This window comes from Condylura cristata, unplaced genomic scaffold (assembly GCF_000260355.1).
Source record: "Condylura cristata isolate star-nosed mole 26May11 unplaced genomic scaffold, ConCri1.0 scaffold00009, whole genome shotgun sequence".
Lineage (NCBI taxonomy): Eukaryota > Metazoa > Chordata > Mammalia > Eulipotyphla > Talpidae > Condylura > Condylura cristata.
This window is the reverse complement of record NW_004567110.1, coordinates 35473241-35498960: the sequence shown is the minus strand read 5'-3', so window position 1 is coordinate 35498960 and position 25720 is coordinate 35473241. Positions and strand designations below refer to the sequence as shown.

The 25720-nt window shown below is 39.3% G+C and overlaps 2 protein-coding genes across 3 annotated transcripts in view; one reads left to right on the top strand and one right to left on the bottom strand.

Annotated features, from left to right (window-relative positions):
• RMDN1 (regulator of microtubule dynamics 1) overlaps positions 1-14214 on the bottom strand; it is a 30809-nt gene extending 16595 nt beyond the window's left edge. For both annotated transcript variants that reach the window (XM_004680017.2, XM_012722970.1), the window contains exons 1-3: positions 13931-14214; positions 9957-10074; positions 1118-1214 (exon numbers count right to left, since the gene is read on the bottom strand). In XM_004680017.2, the coding sequence (XP_004680074.1) occupies positions 1118-1214; positions 9957-10074; positions 13931-14059 (344 nt within the window). In that variant the 5' untranslated portion in view covers positions 14060-14214. The remainder of the gene's footprint in view (positions 1-1117; positions 1215-9956; positions 10075-13930) is intronic.
• An 8599-nt stretch (positions 14215-22813) lies between these two features.
• CPNE3 (copine III) overlaps positions 22814-25720 on the top strand; it is a 39116-nt gene continuing 36209 nt past the window's right edge. The window contains exon 1 of the mRNA XM_012723025.1: positions 22814-22919. The gene's annotated coding sequence lies outside the window, so the exon portion shown is untranslated. The remainder of the gene's footprint in view (positions 22920-25720) is intronic.

The window sequence follows — 25720 nt, the reverse complement described above, 5'->3', positions numbered from 1 at the left end:
ATAAATAAATAAATCTTTTTAAAAAGAGTAATAAAAATAAAAATCAACATATAAATTGAAGCTTGATCTCACTGGTAATGTGCTTCAGATAACTCTAATTAATCCAAACAGTACCATAAAATACACACGCTTTGTTGACAGAGTCATGCTCTATAAAACAGTGCTATCTTCCTAGCTCACATACAGTACCTAACACACTAAGTCATATGAACAATCTATTATATGAAAGATATTTGTTTATGAATAAATGATTAATGTTATCTCAAATTTTTTTGAATGTGCCATGATGATGTACATTTCCAGTATGGCCATTAAAACTCCTTGAAGAGCTGTCATTTAAATATAATTACATAAAATAAGTGGCTATTAGATCAAATAGTAAACACATCTGGGAAAAAACTAAAAACCTTAAATTCCCTTTAATCTGGCATTATCAAATATTTCTTAACAAAAATGAGGTATAGTACTAGACTTTTTATTTCGGATTTTTATTGGTTCTTAATGTGGGTCTACACTGCAGTTATCATTCTTAAGACCATCTTTGCTGTGTCCCATAGAGACTGACAGTTTGCATCTTCATTTTTATTTGCACTTAATGTATTTTTAAATTTTCTCTACTTTTCGCTTACTCAATAGCTATTAAGTAGGACATTATTAAACCTCATTGTTTTCATAATTTTTCCTGCGTTTTTTTAAAGAGTTAATTTCTAGTTTTATGGCATAATGGTTAGAGAGAGGACTTGGTATGATTTTGATCTTTGTAGTTTTTATAAAACATGGGCTTGTATTCTAATATACAGTCAATTCTTCAATATGTTCTACGTACATTAGGAAAAAAATGTGTACGTAACAGTTTGAGGTTTGACTATTCTGTACATATCTACTAGATTTATTTGACTTATTTCTTCATTTAAAGCCACTGCTTCCTTATTCTTTCTTACTGCTCTTCCACAGTTGTTAAGTGAATTATTAAAATCCAACAGTATTATTGTATTCTGTCAATCTCTCTTTAGTTGTAATTGTCTTTAAAAAAAAAATCTATGAACTATTTTAGCACCAACAATCATTTTGTTAAACAATAGAAATTGCAAACCCAAGTCTATCATATACTGCCCACCTTTCTTTGTATTGGGTTAGCAACTGATAAAGTTTTTCTGTTTCTCCACTTTCATACAAGTAGTCCGCTTGCTCCAGGATTTCTTCAACCCTAAAAACTATAAAATAAAAAAGAAATAAGTAGGTCTTCCCGAACCAGATAATAATTCTAACACTTTTTTATGCATGCAAAAGCTACAGAAGTCACCTATAAAGATCAAAAATTCAGAAGAATCTGATTTAAGTACTGTAGAATTACACAAAAGTGACATGGAAAAATTTTAAAATTGGAGAACTTATTCTGACTGAATGTAGACTGAAATGACACATTTAAAGGTGAAAAAAGTGATTTCCTATGAAGAATAAATGGTATACATGCCCTCTACACAGTCTTTGTTACTGCTACTACTAGTATTACAGAAAGTGATATACCTACTTACAACATTGAAACATATTAATTTGCAAACTAAATCATACTTTTTACTAGGTTCTCTTTATGATCTAACTTAAACAAATGTTGTTATGGAAAAAGTCACATAAGTCATCAAAAACTTACAAGAAATTAACAAAGTGGAGAAACAGAATTTTACCTCATTGGTGTTATGCTCCAATTTGTTAACTAATTTATGCATTACTACAAAATACAGTGCAGTGCTATAAAGGCTGACTAGTTATTGAGAGAAAAGTCTGAATGTCAGGATATTCCAATTACTACTAAGGAACAAACACTTGTCTTCTATAACCCTGTTTTACTTTGACATACATATATACAAACATTACAACATGTTTCATTATTTACCTTGGTAAACTCTAATAACTTGCATTAAAAGTTATTTTTTAAGTTTTTGAAAACTTAAAATCTAGATAACCAAAACTCACCAATTTATGACACATTTATACAAAGCAAAATAATTTTTATTAAATAACATCATCGTATTTATACTAGTTTAAGAAGCATTAAATGACAATAGCAAAGAAACACTAAACTTCAATATTTTTGCCCTCAATCATCCTACTATTTCTACCTTGCTAGGTACTACCAAGTTTAATATTTACATGACAGTTTAATGACTCAGCTCCACTTTATTAAATAGTCTATATCTAATCAATGGCTGATTCTCCATGTTTGAGAATTAAAACACAGAGATTAGTAAAGGGAGTTGAGTAGTCACCTCAACCCTCGTGGTAGGCAGAATGTCCACATCTTACTTCTGGAAACCTGTGAAAAAGCTTGGTTAAGTGGCAAAGGGGAATTAAGTTTATAAATGAAATTAGGATGCTATTTACCTAATCTTAAAATAAGAAATTATCTTGGATTGTTAAACAGTCCAGTTAAAAATAACCACAAGTATCCTTAAAAGTGGAAAAGGGGGATAGCTGAAGAAAACGAGGAGATGGCAATGGAACATGGTCAGAGTAAATGACATTGCCTATGAAAATAAAGAGATCTTCAGTCAAGGAATGAGAAAAGCCTCTGGAGCTGGAGGGGGGAAAAAGGGAAAACAGAGTCAAGCCTAGCCCAGTGGAATCCATTTTAGAATTCTGAACTATAAGACTGTGAGAAAATTTGTGTTGTCTTAAAGTCACAAAGTTTGTGATGTTACAACAGTAGCAAAAAACTAATATAATAAATATATGGCATATCTGAATGTATACATAGTACAAAGCAGCAAAATTATATTTAATATTATTCAGATTTTTATGCAACTCCCTTAGATATTATTGTTCTTAATCTATTATACATAGGAATTATACATAGGAGCATTAGCTATGCTTTAAATATTTTTTTTTATTTTAAACACAAATTTCTAAAATTATACAGTGTTCAGTGTATAAGGAAAAAGCACACTTACTCTGATACTACAGACTTAGAGGACTAGGGTTGGAGCGTGTAGGCCACTCATGTATCTGTAAATCGGTTGTATTTTTTAACTCGTTTAAGCTCTGCACTTGTCCTGAAAACATTTTAAAATAAGCTATGTTACTGATGTAAAGAGACCACAGTTTATAAGATGGACTAAACTTTTAAAGTACTTTTTAGTAAGTAATGAATAAATATCGCAAGATGAACTGATTCATTCACCTACAACTGTACTTTGAAATCTTTAGTCTAAAATGTGCAACACTGTAATGATTCTTAGTATGTGTCCCTTGAAATGTCAATGATGTGACATACCAGTTAGTACACTTTAGTCTTCCAGTTTTTCTCACTAAGTATACTCTTAAATGTAAGAGGTAATTGAAAAAGAATGAAATACACTCTGAAACAAAAGAGCTCTATTTCTGAGGTCGGTCTATATAAGATTCAAAGTATAAAATATGCACTATTTTTCAAGCCAGAAAAGAAAAAATACCAGATGGTTTTACTTATCGCAGGAGTATAAAGGACCAGGTGAGAAAAATAATGATGAACAGCTATATACCAGAGACATTTTACAGGAGTGGAGTGAGGAACGGGATCAAAAAGTGGGGGGAAGTGCATTGGACTACGGTGATGGCACATGGGTGATTTAGTAATGGGGAGCCCACAGGGATTACAACTGAGATGGGAAAAGGCATAAAATGATGTAAAAATAAATTATTATTTAATAAAAAGTAAGTTAAAATTAAAATTAAAGAAAAAAATTTTTACATGGACAATTTTCTAGGTATAGCTTTTACACTAAGAATACTATGTCTCAGCATCACTGGAATCACTGCCTCTAAAAATCCCCTGTAATAATACAAAGGAACATGTGAACAACAGTGTGGCACTCAGCTCCTTAGATTCAACAAGAAAGAGAAAATAAAGGTATTAAAAAGAGACAAGAGAAGTGATATATGAAAAACTTTTAAGTGGACACTTAACTTTTATTTTTTTTGACATTTTGCAAATGTACTTTCAATCACACAAAAGTACTACAAGGGCTCTTCCTGGTGGCACAGTGGGTTAAAGCACTGCACTAAGAGTTCTATCCCCAGCAGGAAGCTGATCTACATGGAGTGGCAGACCTCTCCAGACCTGCCAGTTGCTCCCCAACCTGTCTCAGTGAATCCTCTCACCTACCACACCTCTAGCCTGTACCTCAGTTCTGTAACATAAATAAATTTAAAAAAAAAGTACTATGACTATATTAGGTTATAGCTCTTAAAGAGATCCAAATTTTAAAGAAATAATTTTAAAATGAAAATCTATTATACACCTGTGAGAATGGATTACATCAAAATGACTGCTAACATGCAATTTTGAGAAAAAAGGAAAATGAAAGCATGCTCCTTAATTTTTTTCATGTTCCTTAATTTTAAACTATATTATAAGCAACAGCAATTAACAGTATTATATTAGAATAAAAACAGACATAGATATGAATGGAATTGAATCAAGAACCCAGAAATAAATCTATATACATACATATCAACATCTAATTTATGATAATGGAGCCAAAACCATACACTAGAGAAAGGAAAATCTCTTTAACAAAAGATGACAGAAAAGTGAATTGACATCTAACTGAATCAAAGTGGATCACTTTCAGGCCCTCCCAGGTGGCCCAACGGATTAAAGCACAGTACTATTAAGCCAACCAAAGCCACTTCAGCATCAGTTTAATCCCTGGCCAGAGAGATGAACCAGCAGACCTCAATTGTCTTGCCCTCTGCTCCTCTCAGCAGTGTACTTTGTCAATCTGCCCATTCTGTTCCCCACTATGTTTCTGTTGAATCCTTTTGCAGCCATTGCACCTCTGCCCTGCACCCCAGTTCTGCATGCATAAATATATCCCTAAAAAAAAAAAAAGTGGATCACTCCTTAAGTCCACATAAAAATTAATTTAAAATGGATTCCAGACCCCAAATCTTAAAATATATAGAAAACGTAAGTGAATCATTCCATGACATCAATGAAAGAAATGTGCTCAACCCAAATGGCAAGGGAAATAAATTAGAAGTTTTTACACAGTGAAGGAAAATGTCAGCAGACTGAAAAATAGTCTGCTGAATTAGAAAATATAACTATACCACAAGTTATTATATTTCATCAATATCATGTTGGTGTTGGGCCTCCCTGGTGATGGAAAGGTTTAAGTTTCATCACTATGAAGCTATTGGCAGCCACTGCAGCAGAAGTTCAATCCCCAGTCATGGAGGTGACATACATGGCACAGAAAAGACAGCCCCGGCCTGTGTCCGCTAATCCCATCAGCAGTGTATTTCAGTACATCTGCCTGTTCTGCTCCCCACTCTGTCTCAGGTGAATCCTCTCACCTGCCACCCCAGGTCTTGTATGCATGAATAAATTTTTTTTAAAAAAATTTTAAGTAATCAATGGCCCTCCCTGGTGGCGCAGCGGGTTAAAGCACAGCACTGAGAATCTAAAGCCGCTTCCGCATGAGTTTGATTCCCGCCTGCCCCAGAGGTGACCACATGGCGTGGCAGACCTCTCCTGACCCGCCCGCTGCTCCCCTCAGCAGTGTACTTCATCGATCTGCCTGTTCTGCTCCCCACTCTGTCTCTGGTGAAGCCTCTCGCTGCCCCTGAGCCTCTGGCCTGTACCCCAGTTCTGTATGCACAAATAAAAATAAATCTTTAAAAAAAAAAAAATTTTAAGTAATCAATGTTTGAAAAGTACAGCCAACAGCTTTACAAACAAATTATATGACCTTGCCAGTCAACTAGTTTCCAATGTGAGGTCATATTTGTCTTTTTTTTTTTTTTAAAGATTTATTTATCTAAGCAAACAGAAAGGGGGTATAGGACAGAGGTGTGGAGGCAGTGAGAAGGTTCACCAGTGACTGAGTGGAGAGCAGAACAGGAAGATCTCCTGAAATACACTGCTGAGGGGAGCAGCAGGTGGGTCAGGAGAGGGCTGTCATTTCATGTGGGTTACTTCCCTGGTCTAGGGTCAAACTTATGCCAAAGCAGCTGCTGATAGCTTCTCAGTGCTTCACTTTAACCCACTGCACCACCTGGGAGGGCCCCATATTTGTCTTAATAAAGCAAGAGAAAATGAAGACAAGCTAAGTAGTAATGCACTATTTTTATTAACTTTTTAAGAGCTCAAACTGAGTTCTTAAAATTCAGACAAGTTCTAAAATATAAGGAAGTTTTCATTAAAATCTATAATAAAAACAATAAACTTTTCAGAATAAATTGCACCTTGAAATCGATTTTATTGAGTGTTAGGATTGGAATTAACACAGAATTAATTTATGTGTATTTGCAATTTTTATTCACTTACAACATTTTTATGTCATATAAACGAACATAGTATATAAGCCAGACTGAGGGAATTAGTATATACTAAAATAAAAGAATCTATAAAATCATACATTCTTTTAGCCCAAGTGGCAACTATATATATATTTACAAGACCAGCATTTGAACATCAGAGGTATCATAACCATCTTTCACACAGGCACTTAGTAACTATAAAAAGTATAATCCAACATGTGAATATTAAATAAAAAGGCAAGAGGGCTAAATAAAAGACATAAAACACTGTATCTGCTATCCCTTCCTCAATAATTTCAGAATGGCAGCTTTATACAATGTTAAAGCCTGAGCTTGTTTTGAAATTTCCCTAAGATTACCTGCATTCCTTTTCAAATGAATCTCCTATTCAAAAGTTACTTTACTTGCATAAAATTTGCAATACCATTCTTCCCAGAATAGAAGAACACTGATTGATTCCTTAAAGGCTCTCTCTTATGGGAAAAGTGGATACACTCTCCTAAGATTCTTCAAACCCGGTACTGAAAGGCCAAAGGCCCAATGAATATACTTTTTCATATGATCCTTCTCATAGCCACAGGAAATCAATTCTTTTTGGGTATTTTCTTACTACTCAGATTCTTTATCAGTTCCTATATCGGATTTCTGATTCTTGAGAAGGTCCACACAGGTAGACCTTAGTCTCCTTGCTTCCAAGGATCCGTCCATGGCAGCTTAAAGAGTGGATAGCAAGTCATTGTACAATAAAGAAATGGAAATGTACAAAAACAAAAGAAAAAAGAAAATAAATGGAAATGGGCAGTGCTCATGCATTCAACTTCCAAATTATGCAAGCTAAGCAATCCACTGGCTTGGAAATAACTCTCAGCTTGTGACAGGATCTGTAACTGGATTACATTGGAAATCATTACTTTCACAAATGGATACACTTCATTTATCAAGGTATATTTTTTCTTTTCTTGGGTGTGCACCTGCTGTGCACCAGGTAAGAGTCTGCAGGGAAATGGTAATCATTACAGGAAGCATTTGACATTTTCATGGAAAGGCTGCAGTGCTAAAGATCTATAGTCCCACACTTCAGTTTACCTTCATCAACATCCACAAAGGTAAGTTCATCACTCTCAAGATGCTTATAGCACAGGCCACACAAAGCAATTCAATTCCTATAATGGAGATCTCATGATGGCTAATTTTATCTTCTCAAGTTCACACTTGAAAGTGGCCATTTTGGAAAGTGGAGTAAAGAACCAGGAGTGGAATGCAAGTCACATGGAAAGAACAATCATCTCAGGGCAAAGGAATTTTATTCCTATAGTACCTACTCTCTAGTTAGTCACAGAACTCCACAGACCCAGTATATGACTTCTCACTTAGGGGCTCAAGGGAGAAAATCACATGAAAACTCACTGAAGAGGAAAAGGAAGGAAAACAGTTGGCTTGATGCCTTCTCATGCACATCCCACACAAACACACACACCACAACTACAGTGGTGTCAAGGCCTCACAGGGACCTAGGACCTTAACTATAAAAGATTATTTTTAATTTAGTGAAAATGTGTTAATGTGCTGTCATTAAGACATTTATAGAAATTATGCAGTATGAGCAGTAATTTTGGCTTTGCCTTTCAAAGTACTATTATTTTGTTGCTATAGGACACACTAAATCTTTACAATAATTTCTGAAAACTTCTGTAATGAAATGGTGCTAAAGCAAACTAAAATTGTGGTAGACATGAAGAGTCCATATATCTGTTCTAATGCTTCCACTTTAAAAAAAAACTAACTTGGTGAGCTTTTCAAAAAATCATGTTGTTCTAACTACCTTACAGGGTGGTCACTGTGAGACTGAATATTATGGTGAAAGCTTATGGGCTTTAAAAAGCTGAAATGTAGCTACTTTCCAAAATACATGACTGAGTGAGGGATAAAACCAAGTCCTCTGCTGTCTTTCATGAAAATGATAGATCAAAAAGAGATAAAGAATACAGTGGTTCTCAATTATCTGCCTTTTAAAAGAATAGTAGTAAATAAGTAGAGAGAGTAATTTTTAGCTAATTCTCAAATTCATTACCAGAACTTAGTAACTAAAATCAAGTCTCTCCTTCCCCCCATTCACCTTCTCTTTGGTGATAAAAAGTGGGGTTGATGAGAAAAAAATCTTACCCCATAAATTAGTTTTTCTCCAATATACTTAAGATTTGGCTCCATCTACCTATACAACTGCTTAAACTAAACTTAACTGTTAAAATATGGCAAGTCAACCTATGTTTACCAAATTAGAATTATGGACTCTCGGGCCCTCCCTGGTGGCGAGCGGGTTAAAGCACAGCACTGAGAATCTAAAGCCTCTTCCGCAAGAGTTCTATTCCCACCTTCCCCAGAGGTGACCACATGGCATGGCAGACCTCTCCTGGCCCACCCGCTGCTCCCCTCAGCAGTGTGCTTCGTCAATCTGCCTGTTCTGCCCCCTACTCAGTCTCTGGTGAAGCCTCTCACCGCCTCTGAACCTCTGGCCTGTACCCCAGTTCTGTATGCACAAATAAATAAATCTTTAAAAAAAAAAAAAAATTATGGACTCTACGACCTCCCTGGTGGACAACAGGTTAAAATGCAGCACTACATGATAGCCACTACTGCTTCAGTGCAAGTTCAATCCCTGACCCCGGAAGTGACCCGCATGGGGAGGCAGACCTCTTCTGACCCACCCGTTGCTCCCCTCAGCAGTGTACTTTGTCAATCTGCCTATTCTGCCCCCACGCTGTCTCTGGTGAATCCTCTAACCTCCCCTGAACATCTCGCCTATAACCCAGATCTGTATGCATAAATAAATCTAAAAAAAAAAAAAAAAGGAATATGGACTCACACTACTTTTCAATTAGTTATCTGATATATACTAGTAGTAAATTACATTTTGTTTGTAAATAAAATAGTTCTTTTTCAAATTACTTGGACTTTCTTAACCAAACCAAAAAATCTATAATCCAGTATTAAAGAAACAAAATAAATCACTATATCATAGAGATCAACTTTCTATAAAAACCCATAGTATAAATATAAGGATTTATGGGCCAGAAATAGTCTCTGTGGTGTATTCGTTTATTCCCTCCACCCAACAGCCCCTTAAAAAATTTTTAAAAAATTCTTACCCCACAAGTCTTATAAACTGATCAATGGAGTATTTCTCATGGAAGTTCTAGTTGCTATTACACATGTATTGTGTGTATCTGTGTCTACCAGACAAGTAGAGAAAAGTAAAACATATTGTAGCCTACTAGCCTGTAACAATGGCTAGACTAGTTTACCAGAAGTAATTCATTATTAAAAATAAGTAAGTTATGGGCCCTCCCTGGTGGCGCAGCAGGTTAAAGCACTGCTCTATGAAACTTAAGCCACTTATGCAAGAGTTCGATCCTGCCTGCCCCGGAGGAGCTCCACATGGCGTGGCAGATCTCTCCTGACCTGCCCGCTGCTCAGTGTACTTTGTCAATCTGTCTGTTCTGCTCCCCACTATGTCCCTGGTGAATCCACTCACCTTGTACATCTCTGGCCTGTACCCCAGTTCTGTATGAATAAGTAAATCTTTAAAAAAAAATAATAAGTAAGTTATAACAAACATGACTAAATTTTTACGATGTTTAACAGTTCAGGTTTACCTTTGGCTGTTGCATGAACCACAGCAGACTGAGAAATGAGTTGATAAGTTCCAAAACCCACATAAGATATGGCTGAGAATAAAAGACTTCTTTTAAAAGCACTTGGGTTTCCCATCACCTACAGAAACAATTATGATTGGTTAACAAAACTTAGATATTGGAAAGAACTACTCCAAGTCAAAAAGATCAGTATTCTTTCATCCCAAAGCTATCAGTAATAGACAGGAATATCGGAAGCTCAAAATTACTTCACAAAATTCTTCATGGAAGAACACAGTCTTAAAATTCTTAAAAAAATTGGTAATGGTGGTCCTCCCTGGTGGTGCAACCTATTAGGACGCAGCACTTCAAGCTAGTGACAGCTGCTTCAGCGCGAGTTCAATTCCCAGCCCCAGAGGTGATCCAAAGGGTGCAGCAGACCTCTCCTATCTCGCCTGCTGCTCCCCACAGCAGTGTACTTCATCAATATGCCTATTCTGCCCCCACTCTGTCACTGGTGAATCCTCTTACTGCCCTTGCACCTCTGGTTTGTACCCCAGTCTGTATACATACACAATTTTTTTTTTAATGGTGATGGCTAACAGTAAGTGGTGGCTTATCACTTTTAAAAAATCACAATGAGTTAAGTGGTTGCCTATCTACATGTGGTATAGACACTGATAAGTGACAGATTAGAAATCTACATTTTATTTGAGAAGGCATGTATATCCTAATTGTATGAACTAAAATGAGATACCAATAAGAAGTAAAAATAAATCTTTGTGAAGATCAAATGTGGTCAGTACTAAACATAAAACATGTACATGGTTTTAGGTAAAGATTATCTTCAAAAGTGGCACATGTAACTCATAGTTCATAAAGAATAAAGAGAATATTTAAATGGATTTAGAAATTAATTTTCATTATGTCCAGAGTCTCAGATGAGTGGCAAAGAATAAATGAATTAAGCTTCAGCAATTTTTCACTTTCTCTTATAACGTATTTTTCCCAGCCCTCTCTGGTGGAACAACTGATTAAAGTATATCACTATGCAGCTATTGGAAGCCAATGTAGTATCAGTTTAATTCCTGGCCAGGGAGGTGACCAACATGGAGTGGCAGAACTCTCCTGACCTGCCCGCTGTTCCCCTCAGCCGTGTATTTCAACCAATCTGCCTGTTCTGTTCCCTACTCTGTCTTTGGTGAATCCCTTCACCCTCCCCCACACATATTTCTGGCCTATACCCTAGTTCTTCTTTGCATAAATAGATAAATCTTTTTAAAAAAGTTTTCCCTTTCATATAGTGTCATTTTTCTCCCTTTCTGTTGATTCATTCCCATCAATATAAAAACTATCTTTATAAGCTGTGATATTCCCTTTCAAAGAAACCTGGATTTGCCCTTCATCAATCAAAAAAGGCTTCACCTGACATCACAACTCCCATTAGTCACATTTCTCAACTTTTCAGTAGACATTTTTTATTTATATATATTTAAATACAGCTAAAATCAAGCACAAATTTTTGTTAAACAAAAGCAACAGCCTCTTTCTTAAGTATGTCTTTGCTTCAACAGTGATTATACTACATTTGGAGTTAGCAAGACTTAAAAACTATAAGCCGACCACTAGATGGAAAGAATGTGTTACCATCATCTCCTGTTTTGCCTCCTAACTGCCAGCTCCTCTCTTAAAGGTTAGACTTCCTTTATGACAGAGATCTGGTTATTGACTTGCCTATTAAATACTTTCTACCTCTTCCATGTCATCATTTACACCTGTATGCTGAGGCCTCCTGAACCTATTAACTCTGGCTGAGATATCAAAGTTAAACATTATTTTTTAAACTACTGTCTATTCCACATGTCAAGATGGCAATCTATTTCTTCACATTTGACTAATTTAGTTCAATACATCTTACCCTTTCCCCAAATCTTTTTCTGTAGTTCTAAGCCTAGTCAATAGCACCACGGTTCATCTTACTGTTCTAGCCAGAAACCTGAGAATCTTCAACTCCCACATCAAAGGAATCTTTTAGGTATGACAATTTTATATGCCTAATATCCCTTAAATGCATCAACTTACTTCCATTTCCATAACTATCATTAAAGTTCAAACCATATTTCTCAACTGTTCTTTATAGCAATGGGCCTCTTATCTGATCTCCATCTCCCACTCTGCCATAGCCATTATTGACATTATTTATTTCTAAGTGCAAATGTAATCACATGAATCCCGTTTAAAACTATTTCATGATTTTCTATAATGTGTAGAATAAAATCAGAAATACTTAACAATTTTAACAAGGTTTTTAGAATGTGGTTGTGACAAACAGCCTCTAAAATGGTCCCAATGATCCCCTCTTTCTGATACTCCCTCCCTTGTGTAATCCTTTCCCCTTAAATGTAGACTAGTCTTAGGGACTCCCTGCTAAGGCACAGGAAACTCCAAGTGAAGGGATGTTACTTCCATGATTAGGTTATAAAATGAATGTAACTTTGAAATTCTCTTGTATGTTCTCTTTGATTTGCTTGCCTGCCTTGGATGAATTTAGCTACTGTTATGAGGCAGCAGGAGAAGCCCTCCTGGTAAGTAACAAAATTTGGCTTACAGCCACAGGAGTGAACTTAAAAAAATAACTAATAAACTGTTACTTGCCTGACTTTTCAGCCTTTGCTTATTTCAGTGTATTCTTCCATTCCAGATTTAGGATATTCTTTCAGTTGCTAAAAATACTATTTTTTTTTTTTTTTACCTCAGTGTTTACATCATCTCTCTACTGTAATATTCTTTTATCCTTATACACCCCTTTACCTAGTTATCACTTTTTAGATCTCATATCTTAATTGTTCACACCTTTTCCTTCCCATCCCTTCTTCAGGTTAAGAGTATTTTGCTTCTCTTTTCCTAACATGGCGTTCATTCTCTCATGTAGATGATATCCCCAGCGCTTAGAACAGAAACTTCATACAAGTACAAATGCGTTGGAAAATAAATGTTCTAATACAGATGTTTCATAACATAGATCACAAATTATAAAAGAAGGGCGAAATCTGCTTCAGCCACTCAAAAGTAGCCCCCCCTGTCTGGAAATGTGGAAAATAAAACACCTCCAATTCAACTTAATTGACATTAGACTGAGTAAAGTCTAGAAAAATTTAAATTCAGTAACATTCTAATTTGGAAATCTGATAATGCTACTTAGTTTTACAATACTCGCACACCTTTGCCTGTGTCAGCCAACACCTCGTTTGGATATAAACTAGAGTAAAGTGATTACATCTGTTCATCTCCTCTTTTTTTCCCCCTCATCACAAACCCTACTAACAATTTCGAAGATAACAGGCAGTCCAAAATGTGAGATTAAAATAAACACTTAGTTCAAATGAACTATCAAATACACTAATGACCACTCTCACCACCACATCACATCACCTTGCAGAGATAAATCAAGATTACGAACAAACAACCTAATTAGGAACCCAACTGGGATTACCATCCCACATGCGGACATCCTCAGAGGAATAAACTACTCAATTTTTTAAATCCTACTTGGTTCGAAATCTGTTTCCTATGTTCCAACATAGGATTTTTCAAAACCACATCCGAATTCTCAAAGTTTAGCGAACTGACAACCTCTACTAACGACACTATTAATCCGTATCTGGCAACTCCAAAAGTGAAAATTATTTCAAAGAGGTCAAGGTTTCCCCTACATTTAATGTAACTGTTTTCACACAGGAAGGGGAAAGTTTTTCTGAGGAGGAGGAATGGGCGGGACTTACTGCTCTAGTGACCCCAGTTTTCAAAACGAAAGGAGGCTTGCGAAAGGAAGGGGACCATGTGGATGGTGCTCCCTAGAAGCGCTCCAGGCACTAAGACCCGAGTTCCAGCCTCAGCTCACCACACTCCCTAGGGTAACACTGGGCAGTCCAGCCTGGAGGAGAAGGGGGAAGCCCGAACGCTGTGCGGTAGAAGGAAGTGGGAGCGGGAAGTACCTCAAAGCCACGGAGAAGCCAAGCACCGCTTCGCCCAAGGCTGCCAGCAGCATCCGACGGGAGCCGAGGTCCCCGGACGGCAGGAAATCCCAAATGCAGCAAGCGCGAAAGTCGCGCGCCGAAGGCCATGACTCACAACTCTCCCGCCGACCCTTCAACCTTCGGAACGCCCGGAGGAGCGCAGGCAGTCAGCGCCCGGCCCTTCCGCACAGAACAGCGTCTGCGCCCGCCCCCTGGCCGACACTTCCGCTCCAGCGCTTCCGGTCCGCGGGATGTAGGCGTGGGAAATACCGGGATTGGCTGGGCTTTAGTCTCCTTCCGCGTCTGCGCCCAGTGAAGGGAGCGCTGAGTGGATTCCCTTGTGGCCACTGGCTGACTTCTGCTCTTATTCTCTGGGAATCTATTATGGTGTCAATACAGGGGCGTCCCAGAATAGAATTGAATGCTCGAAAATAGACCCTAAATTTGAGCATGCAAGAAAAAATGATTGGGCCTTTCTGGTGGCACAAAGGGACTAAGTTTCTGCCGCCATCCTCAGCTATTGCTGCATGAGTTTGAGCCCAGCCAGGGTGCTAATCCGTATAAAGCTGCAGCCTTCTCCCACTGGCCAGCTGCGCCTCTCAGCAGTGTATTTCAGTCAAGCTACCTGTTTGCTCCCCACCCTGTCTGTAGTGAATCCTCTCATCCAGGTTCCTTGCCCCACCCAAAGGAGGGTGGAGCTGAGCTGGGAGGAGAAAAACCTAGAGAGGAGACTAAAGAGGAAGGAAGCAGGATGAAGAGCTGGAAGGAAACCCGAGGGAGGACATGGAGCAGAGAGACATGTGAAGAAGCTTCCTTCTGTTTCTTGGTCTGGACTGGCTGCAACAGATGTGGACAAGATACCCAAAGGAGGTTAATAACAGCAGCATTTGTCTTGATTTCGATTTTGTTCTTTTCCTCTGTTTTGTCTCAACTTCTGTGACTGGCTGCAAGAAAGAAAGACGGGAGGCAGAAAGGCTGAACAATTTATTGCTCTCGGAGAGCAGCTGAGACAGTGCCCTGTGTAGGGTCCGCAGCTACTGCCACCCCTATGGGGGGAAGGGTCTCTTATATAGATTTTAAACTCAAATTCCAAAGGGGTGACTGATCACTATGTCCCTTGATGTGAGGCCCAGTTCCTTATCACCTTTATCTAGTCCCATCACAGATGCAAGACCCTGTTAATTGGATGCAAGTCCCAATTTATTACTGCCTTATCACCTTTGGATGCAAGGCCTGATTTATTACTGCCCTCATTCCAGTCCCTCAATAAATCTCCGCATTTGGTCACTCCCAACACCCTCCCAGACTTATCTGGCCATTTCCGACCCATTTTCATGGGTCCCTGCTGGAAAAGTGCTTTAGACTTGTGGCGGACTTTCAGGCCTTGCATTAGGCCAGTCCCTTTTGGGTGGACTTTTACCCACGAGGGGATGGGTAACTTTGGGTGTTTGATTTAGAAACTATATTTGTTGTCTTTTCTGTATTGTGCACTAATTGCATTGTAGTTCCTTTCCATTAAAGGTCTTATATGTTTTGTCTTGATGGGGACGAATGGCAGAACCTGTTTAGAATAGGCAGGTTTGGGGTTCAGGGGTGTCCCTCCCCCTGCCCTGTAACATAGTGAGCCTCAGATCCTCCTTCCTGATGATACTTGCTTTCAGGATTCCTTCCCTTTCAACTCTTTTGGCACCCTCCCCGGTTCACCACCCACTCCACTATAGATTATCTGTTACATAGAGTTAAAAAGAATTGATAATGTATATCCCTGCTATACTGTAATATTAAGACTATTTCTGATTTTTGTCTATAATTGCCTGGCACAATTAATTTATTCATTCAACAAACATTTGTTGCATATCTATGATTTGCCTGATACTCTTTTAGATGCAGTAAGCAGAACAATTCCTAGATGAATGTATATTCTAATTTAGGAAAGATAGTCAGCAAACAAGATAAGTAAAAGAATAGAGATGGTAAATGCTAAAGGGGAAAATAAAGCAGGAAATGGCATACAGTGGATTTCTGTTCAGGCACTTCAGTTTTAAATAGGGTGATTGCCAGAGAACACATCACTAAGGAGGCTATTTGAATACACATCCAAGGAAAAGAGGCTTTAGAGTGTCTTATGGGGTCAAGCACAACATGCAGAGGGAAAAGAGCATGAGATGGCCTGAACAGGGAAAGCAAAGGGCATCTTTCTTGAAAAGGTAAGTCCATGTGATGGAATATAATGAACAAAGAAGAGACAATGAAGAAATGAGATCAGAGAGGACATGTAGACCTGTAACTGGGTGGTCCCTAGGAGAAGGGAAGTTCCAGGTTCCCTGCCCCACCCAGAAGGAGGGTGGAACTGAGAAGAGAAAAAGGAGAGAGAAGAGAGAAGGAGGCCAGATGGAGAAAAAGACAGAGACACGAGGAAGCCACATGGAGCAGCAAGCATGTGATGAAGAAACCGGGCTTGTTTCCTGACCCTGGACTGGTTAAGGCAGATGTGGGTGAGATACCTGTAGGGAGGTGAACATGGCAGTGTTTATATTGATTTTGATTTTGCTCTTTTCCTCTCAGATTTATCTGGCCATTTCTGACCCTTTTCCATGGGTCCCTGCCAGAAGGTGCTTTAGTCTTGTGGCAGGCTTTCAGGCCTTGCTTTGGGCCAATCCCTTTTGGGTTGACTTTTGCCCACGAGGGAATGGGTAACTTCCGGTGTTTGATTTAGAAGTTATATTCTTTGTGTTCCATATTGTATATTCACTGTATTAAAGTCACTTTTCATTAAAGCTTTATATGTTTTGTCTTGTTGCGGCGGATGGCAGAACCCACTTAGAGCAGGCAGGTTTTGGGGCTTCAGGGGTGCCTCCCTCTGAATTAAGGTGCCCTATAACAGACCTACAAATGCAGAACCTTGCAGGCAGCTGTAAAAATTTTAACTTTTTCCCTTCGTATGACATTATCTAACTTAATTTTAATAGATCCTTTTGATCATCTTTAGAATGAAGAGGCGCATGTAGGGAAGAAGTTACTAATGAATTACAGTAATTTAGAAAGAAATTATTGTAAGATGAGTGCACAAAATCTGGTTAATTTTTTTTTAATTTTTTTAAAGATGTATTTATTTATGCTTACAGAACTGGGGTGCAGGCCAGAGGTGCAGGGGTAGTGAGAGGATTCACCAGAGATAGTGTGGGGAGCAGAACATGTAGACAGACAAAGTACAATGCTGAGGGGAGCAGTGCGCTAGATAGGAGAGGTCTGCCATGCCAGAATCTGGTTAGATTTTGAAGGTAGATTTGACAGAATTAGCTAACAGACCAGACAACATGGTGATGGGCATAAGAGAAAAGAGTCAACATGACTCCAAGACTACAAAGTATTTGATCCAAAATTCTTTTTTTTTGCCCTCTCTTGAGATAGAGAGTGGGAGGGATACCTATGAAGGAAGATAGGGAAGTTGCATCTGTATATGCTAAGTTTCAAATGCTTATTATGTAACAGGGTAGTCCCTAGGAAAAGGGGAAGTTTCAGGTTCCCTGCCCCACCCAGAAGGAGGGTGGAGCTGAGCAGAGAAGAAAAGAGAAGGAATCAGAAAAGAAGAGAAGGAAGCTGGATGGAGAACAAGAAGGAGACTTGAAGAAGCCACATGGAGCAGCAAGCATGTGATGAAGAAACCGGGCTTATTTCCTGACCCTGGACTGGTTAAGGCAGATGTGGGTGAGATACCTGTAGAGAGGTGACTATGGCAGTGTTTATTTTTATTTTGATTTTGCTCCCAGACTTGTCTGGCCATTTCTGACCCTTTTCCATGGGTCCCGGCCAGAAGATGCTTTTGGCTTGTGGAGGACTTTCAGGCCTTGCTTTGGGCCAATCCCTTTTGGGTTGACTTTTGCCCACGAGGGGATGGGAAACTTCAGGTGTTTGATTTAGAAGTTATATTCTTTGTGTCCGTATTGTATATTCACTGTATTAAAGTCCCTTTTCATTAAAGTTTTATATGTTTTGTCTTGTTGCGGCGGATGGCAGAACCTACTTAGAGCAGACAGGTTTGGGGCTTCAGTGGTGCTCTCCCCCTGCTCTATAACAATTAGACGTTTATTGTGGCCAGCCTCCGAAAAGGCACCCAATAATCTTTACTTTGGGGATATCATTTAATGAAGTTGAAAACTAGGCCCCTAGCCATTGCCCAGAAGGAAGGTTTGGAAGTCCTGAATAAAGGGAAATGATTAGGTTGCTATAGGAACCAGTTGATAATACTGATTGATCTTTTTGAATACAAATGTGGAAGCAGGAAGCAGCATCAGGACTCATTCTACCTCAAAGGTGGGTGCCCAAGACCATATATTCCAGCACTAACTAACCTAAACTACTTGAAAAGCCTGTGAAAATTATAAAAGAGAGCAGCAAAGGACCTATCCTGTCTCTCCTGCTGCTTCTCTGTGCAGTGTATTTCAATAAATCTGCCTTTTCTGTTCTGTACTAGGTATCTGATAAAATCTGTCACCCTCTCACCTCTGGCCTACCCACAATTCTTCCCTACAACACTTACCTCAAGGATTTACCCCTTTGTGGAATCTCCTTTCACATTAAATCAAGACTGGCCTATTTCACCAATAGAAAACTGCCAAGATGTTGGTATGCAACTTCTGAGGCTAATTCATAAAAGTCATTGAACTTACTGTCTTGATCTCTTGGATTGTTTGCCCTATAATGTAGCCATCAGTTGTGCCACCCTATAAAGAGGGCCACATGCAGAGGAACTGAGGTCTACCAACAACACCCACATTCATATGTAAGTAAGCTGTCCTGGAAGTATATTGTCCAGCCTGGTGAAGTGACTTCAACCCTGCCTACTACCTGACTGTAACAACTTGGAAGATGATGAGTCAGAATTGCTCAGCTAAGCCATTCCTAAATCCTAAATCATAGAAGTTATGAGTGATAATAGACAATTTCTGGTTTAAGTGACTACAATTGTTGAATCTGTTGTGGAGTAGCAGACATCCAAGTATTATAGGAAACGAAATCTGAAGTTTCAGTGTTTGAAAGCTTAGTAGCCTTCAGAATATAGATGGATTTCAAAGCTATAAGACCAGTTGAACAGTAACTTAGAATGTGATTAAAGGTACAAGAACTATGTGTTGGGGGTTTTCCAGTATTTAAAAGCTGGGAATATGATTATCAAAAGACAAAGAGATGAAGGAGACCAGTGAGGTTGAAAATATGGAAGAACATTGTTTAATATTAGAAGTGTTTGTCTCACACATTTTAACATACATTTAAATGTCTACCTGATGTGTCACACTCTTATTTGTTCTTTTATTTCTAGAATTTCATTATGTCTGATACATAATATACATTTATTAAATGTTGGATAGTTGGGCCAATGAAAAAGAAGAAAGTAGAATAGAAGTTAGACTCTAGTTTATGGAGAAAATTAATGAAGTATATTGAATATCTATAGCACTACATATACAACTGGTCTTCAAATAATTATGTTTCCTTCAAAAATATTCTTTTTAGGACCCTCCCTGGTGGCACAGTGGGTTAAAGCACAAAACTAAGAAGCCAAAGCTACTTAAGCATGAGTTAGATCCCCACCCCAGAGGTGACCCATATGGCGCAGCAGACTTCTCCAGACCTGCCTGCTGTTCCCCTCAGCAGTGTGATTCATTGATCTCCCTATTCTGCTCCCCCTTCTGTCTCTGGGAAAGGCTCTCACTGCCCCTGTACCACTGGCCTGTACCCCAGTTCTGTATGCTTAAATAAATAAATCTTTTTTTTTTAAAGATTTATTTATTTATTTGTACAGAACTGGGGTACAGGCCAGAGATGCTGAGGGTGACAGGATTCACCAGAGACAGAGCGGGGAGCAGAACAGGCAGATCAACCAAGTACACTGCTGAGGGGAGCAGAGGGCCGGTCAGGAGAGGTCTGCCGGGCCATGTAGTCACCTCCGGGGCAGGCGGGGATTGAACTCATGCGGAAGTGGCTTTAGCTTCTCAATGCAGTGCTTTAACCCGCTGCGCCACCAGGGAGGGCCTAAATAAATCTTTTTTTAAAAACATTATTTTAAAATATTGATGAAGAGAAACAAAGCCGACTCCTACCTGGGGAGTGTGTGCAGTTTGCACATTCTTCCTACATCTGAGTGAGTAATTTTCCAGTTCTCTATTTTCCTCCCACATCCAAAGATGTATATACATTATGTTTAAATTGCCCCAGTCTGAGTGAATGAGTGTGGGGCTCTGAGTGCATCAGGGATGGAAAGTTTCCCTCCCAGCACCTCAAATTGTGTGGGGCTGGCTCCAGCCATTTGGAACTGAGAACAAGGTTAAGTTGGTTAGGAAGTGAATGAATGATTGAATACAAATGATTGTTTAATATTAGAAGTGTTTGGTGTCTTTGTTTAGAAGTTTGATGATTTTTTTTTTTTAATCAACGAAAATATACTGGGGGAATCAAATCTTTGTATTTAGTCTATGGTAAAATATTTTTTTGTTTTATATTTTACTTAAAGTCAAAGTTTCCAAGAACCTCTCCAGGTGTTAAGTGAGGACTTGTTGTACGTAAGTGAGAGAATGCTTACTGTGTACCAAAAGTATAAAGCCATCTCCTCGCTGCTCTACCTGCTTCACATTTTTGTGGAGACAAAGATCGTGAAGGTTAGGTATGGATATTATGTATTCTGAAAAATTTTGAAACTTGCAATTAAATTAGTGGTGTCTGAAGGCTTTCACTTAGTTGTAGAAGCAGAATAAAAATTGTTTTTAATCAACTTTTAGTAAAATCAGAAATGAAACACTTCTCAGTTTCCACTGTATTCCTTCCACAAAGACCTTATTTCTGTGCCTGCAATTTGCCAAATCCGTTCCTACTTTGCTTCTGCTATCATTTCTTAGCCCCCAGATTCTTTTGCATGGCTGTCTTTCTTACTTTCTAAAGCTCAGAATATCAGCATCTGAGATACTTTTTCTGAAGAAAGTATTTAGGAAAACAGGTTCCCATTAGAGCCAAGTCCCTATCTACAACATCACTCTGTATCGCTTTCCTTGTTCTTATGCCTATGTAACATCAAGCTCCTTTTTAATAACTTATTCTTTTCTCCCTCTCTAGGGTAGAAGCTTCTCTCTGACTTTATCACAAATCTAGGACAATAATTTGGCAATAGTTGGCACTCAGAATGTGTTAAATAAATAAATGAGTGCATTCTCACACTAGTATAATGATTTTTAAAATATTTAACTTTCTTTGGATTAAAAATAATTCATTTTAGTTAGAAAAAGATAGTTTTTCTTGCGTTATTTATCTTTTTTCTATAACCTACAGTTATCATTAGCCTGTTTTTTATTTAAAAAAATTAATTTGGGGCCTCTTAGGTGGCCATGGAGTCTCAGTGGTATCACCGCTGCAAGCGAGTTAGTTCCTTGGCCAGGGAGGTGATCCACATGGTACAGAAGAACTCTCCTGTCTCACCCTTTGCTCCACTCAGCAGTGTATTTCAGTAAATCTGCCTGTTTTGCTACCCACTCTGTTCTGGTGAATCCTCCCACACATGCCCACCTCACCTCTGGGGCGAACACCCCAGTTTTTCAGGGGTACAAAAATTAATTTAAATAATTGATTTGTCTTAAAGACACTACTCTTTGACATGCTTGTGGAAAATATTTTTTAATCAATGTGTTTGCAAATTGATTTTGTTTCTGTTTTCCTTGGGCAGAAAGAAGTTCTAATTTTACAAACAGTCAAATGTAATTTTTTTTTTAAGTTTTGTGTTTATTTATGAATACAAGAGCTGGAGTACAGACCAGAGATGTGGGCAGAGAGGTGAGTGGATCCACCAGAAACAGAGTGGGAATCAAAACAGGCAGATGTACTGAAATACACTGCTGAGTGGAACAGCAGGTGAGACTGGAAAGGTCTGCTGTGCCATGTGGGTCACCTCCCTGCCTGGGTATTGAATTTGTGCTGCAGTGGCTGTGGATAGCTTCATAGTGATGTATCTTTGTGCCATAAAGGAAGCCCCAAATATAATATTTTTCTTATTGGTTTGTTTAATTACAAACTGCATTAAGTAGCAGTTAAGCAGGGCTTTTTGGGATGGTGATTAGTTTACTTAGAATCTGTGACTTTTAGGTGCTAAATACCAAGTTCAAGTTTCTCAGTCACATTTCCTTCCCCCCCAGATAACGGCAATAAATACATCACAAAATTGTTAGAATTAAATGAAATTAGCAATGCAAAGTGACTCTGGGTGTGTGCATTTTGAAAGCCATCTAAGTAAGAATGGTTAGGAACTATTTTTTTGCTGAGTCCTTTCCTGATGTATCAGTAGTACCATTTTTTTTTCCAAATATCTTTTTTTTTTTTTTTACTTCAGGAAACTTCTTTTGGTGAATCAAACAACTCATTTTATAGTTATTTTAAAGATTTATTTCTGCGTATGAGAATTGGGATGTAGACCAAAGGTGTAGGGTGACAGGATTCACCAGAGACCATGTAGGTAGCAGAATAGGAAGATCCACTGAGATACACTGCTGAGGGGAGCAGTGGGGGGAGACCGGAGAGGTCTGTGTCACGTGGATTAGCTCCTTGGCCGAGGATCAAACTCATGCCGCAGTTGCTGGCGATAGCTTCATAATGCTAAAACTTAACCACTTGAGCCACCAAGGAGGCCCCAAATAACTCAGTTTAACGTCTTAAGGTCAATTTGGGGTTTTGGGTAAGCCAGCGATCACCTTGAGCAGTCCTCTAAGTATCAGCCTGAAGGCTGAGAGCAGATGCCTATGGGACAGTATAGGGCGGGCTGCGGGGCCGGGGTGGGAGGAGCCTCGCCTCCGCCCTGCCGGGCCCCGCTCCGCCCCTCTACCCCCAGGTTCCTGTGAATCCCTGACGGCTCTAGCGGCTCTAAGGACTCTGCGGACCTTGCCTGTCAGGTCTCCACCGCTTATCTGACTTCTATCCGCGGGACCCGAACGTGAGTGCGAGCCCCTCCCTGCTTCAGGGTGGGTGTGGCGGGGACCCCGAAACCCATCGATCCTCTAGGGGAGGTGTAGAGTTCCGGCTGGGAGAATCTGGGCCCGCAGGCTTCGCAGGGCTGTGCCAGCTTGGCCTTAGCGTTGGAAGTGCACCCTGGGCTCCGATCGATCGGCCGGGGCCAAGCGGAATGCCCTGGGTCAGCTCTGCTTAACAGATCCGTGGCCTGGCGAGGCCCAGGGCTGGCCGACACATAGGGGAGGAACTAGAGTTTCGGGTTCGTTTCTGGGCCGCAAAGCGTCTCCTGGGCCTGACACTGGTTCACCTGGGAGGGCGGTGTTCGGGATCGGCCATCCTCCCCGCCCCCCGGGTGGAGCCCGCGGTCAGGGGGAAGGTGACACGCCTCGAAATCGCTGCATCGCCAAGCGGGAGAGGTAAAAGATCTCGCCACGCTCTGGGTGATGTGACTGTCCAGCGGATCACCGCGCATTACAGAGCTGCTGAGGGTTCGGCCAGAAGCTGCTAGGTGGGGAGGGAAAAGGTGACTTGTGTTTTCGGAGCAAACAGGAGTTGTGAGAAACCTTTGCTAGCAGCTCCTGTTCCGGCTCAGCTTAGAAGAAATTCGTGTCTTAATGTTTTGGGTTTACTACAGCTAGGGGCGTGGAGGAAGTGCGGTTATGTTCGTTTTGTAGTACTTGAATCTATGCGTGGAGTAACAAACCAACCCTTCACGTTGCTCTTGATGATGATTCATAATTTTCCCTTGTCCTTGGAGTTAATTTTCCTGACTGCGTGTATAACGGATAATCAAGTAGAAGGAAGGACAAGATAGAGTATAGCAATTACTGATGGCAATGCTCTACAAACACTACTAGGTAATTATGATGTGTGCTAGTTTATTTTGTACTCACAACCACAACTACAAGTGGTATTGTAATTTTTTATACTGGAGGAAAAAGGATTGATTAACTTACCAAATTACACAAGTGATATTATTAGGGTTAGAATTCAGGTTTAAGACTTCAATGTTTAATGGCTTAATGTTTACTTTACTCTTCAAGGTAAGACAGATACCTAGATTTCAAATCTGCTTTGGCACTTGTTATCTGTAGGACCTTGTTTAGATTACTTAAACTCTGTATGCCTATTTCTGCATTTGTAAAATGGATATATAATAACTCCTGTCTGTAAAACAAGGCTGTTAGGAGGAATAAATAAGATCACATTTGTAATATATTCAGCTGTCTTGCACTTAGTGGTAGACTACATATAGCTACATATATTGCTGTTATTATTAATTAGGGTCAGCAAACTGCAGCTCTGCATTCTGCCAGTCAGGGCCAAAGAAAAACTGTGCAGACCAGAGCCTAGGTAGAGAGAAGAAAGAAAGAATAAGAAAAGAAAGGAAATAAAACAGATGCCATCAATATCTCAGGGCAGTTATAATGACAGCAATAGATTAATCTGTTAATAGATTAGTCACTTTTGGACTTTGTAAGAATGTTTCATTTGTTTATAAATAATTAAAATTTTATTTTTGCATACAAGAACTGGGTGGTAGGCCAAAAGTGCAAGGGTGGTAGGTGAGAGGATCCACCAGGGACAGAGGGGAGCAGATCAGGCAGATGTACTGAAATACACTTGTGGGGAGCATTGGGCAGGTGAGGGGAGGTCCACCATCTCTCTGGCCTGGGATCAAACTCATGCTGCAGTGGCTACAGATAGCTTCATAGTGCTGTGGTTTAACCCACTGCACCACCAGGGAGGGCCCACTTTAAGGTGGATTTTAACAAGGACTAAAATGTCACTTTCCTTAGTGGGACTCTAAGTTTGGAGTCCAAACTTGGGCAGTCCTTTAATGTACCCACTAATACTTTTACCCTACACTTGTTTCTTCCTTCCTAGCAATATAGTCCCATCTTGTTTTTACTTATAAAGATTATTAGTTAGGTTAAAGTCCAAATAATTAGGTAGGATATTTGGCAAAAGACTTAATGAAAATCGGTCCTCCCTGGTGGCACAGCGGGTTAAAGCACAGCACTGAGAATCTAAAGCCGCTTCCGCATGAGTTTGATTCCCGCCTACCCCGGAGGTGACCACATGGCGCCCGCTGCTCCCCTCAGCAGTGTACTTCGTGGATCTGCCTGTTCTCCTCCCCAGCCGCCCCTGAGCCTCTGGCCTGTACCTCAGCTCTGTATGCACAAATAAATAAATCTTAAAAAAAAAAAAGACTTATGAAAATGTTGATTGGGAAAAAGGTTTAAATTAGTATCTAAAAATAAAATATCATGATTTATTTTGCTACATTATTTAACTTTCTGATATATGATAATAAAAAACAGATATACAATTATGTATACATTTTGATAAGATTATGAAAGCTACATTGACGTCAATGTTGACTACAATGTATCAGAAGAAATGGAAGTGTTAGACTTTTTTTGAGTCTTGTTTCACAACAGCATACTTTAATTTTATAATAGTTTATTTTTACATATTTTTGTACATTTTTCCATCTCAGTTGCAATCCCCTTGGGTGTCCCATCACCAAATCACCCATGTGCCATCACCATAGTCCAGTGCATTTCCTTCCCCCCACTGTTTTTGATCCCATTCCCCACTCCACCCCCACAAAATGTCTCTGGTATATAGCTGTTCATCATTATCATCATTTTCTCGCCTGTTCCATTATACTCCTGCTATGAGAGAAACCATCCAGTATTTTTCCTTTTCTTTCTGGCTTATCTCACTAAGCATGATCTTTTCCAGCTCCATCCAAGTTGCAAAAGACATGTGTTTCTC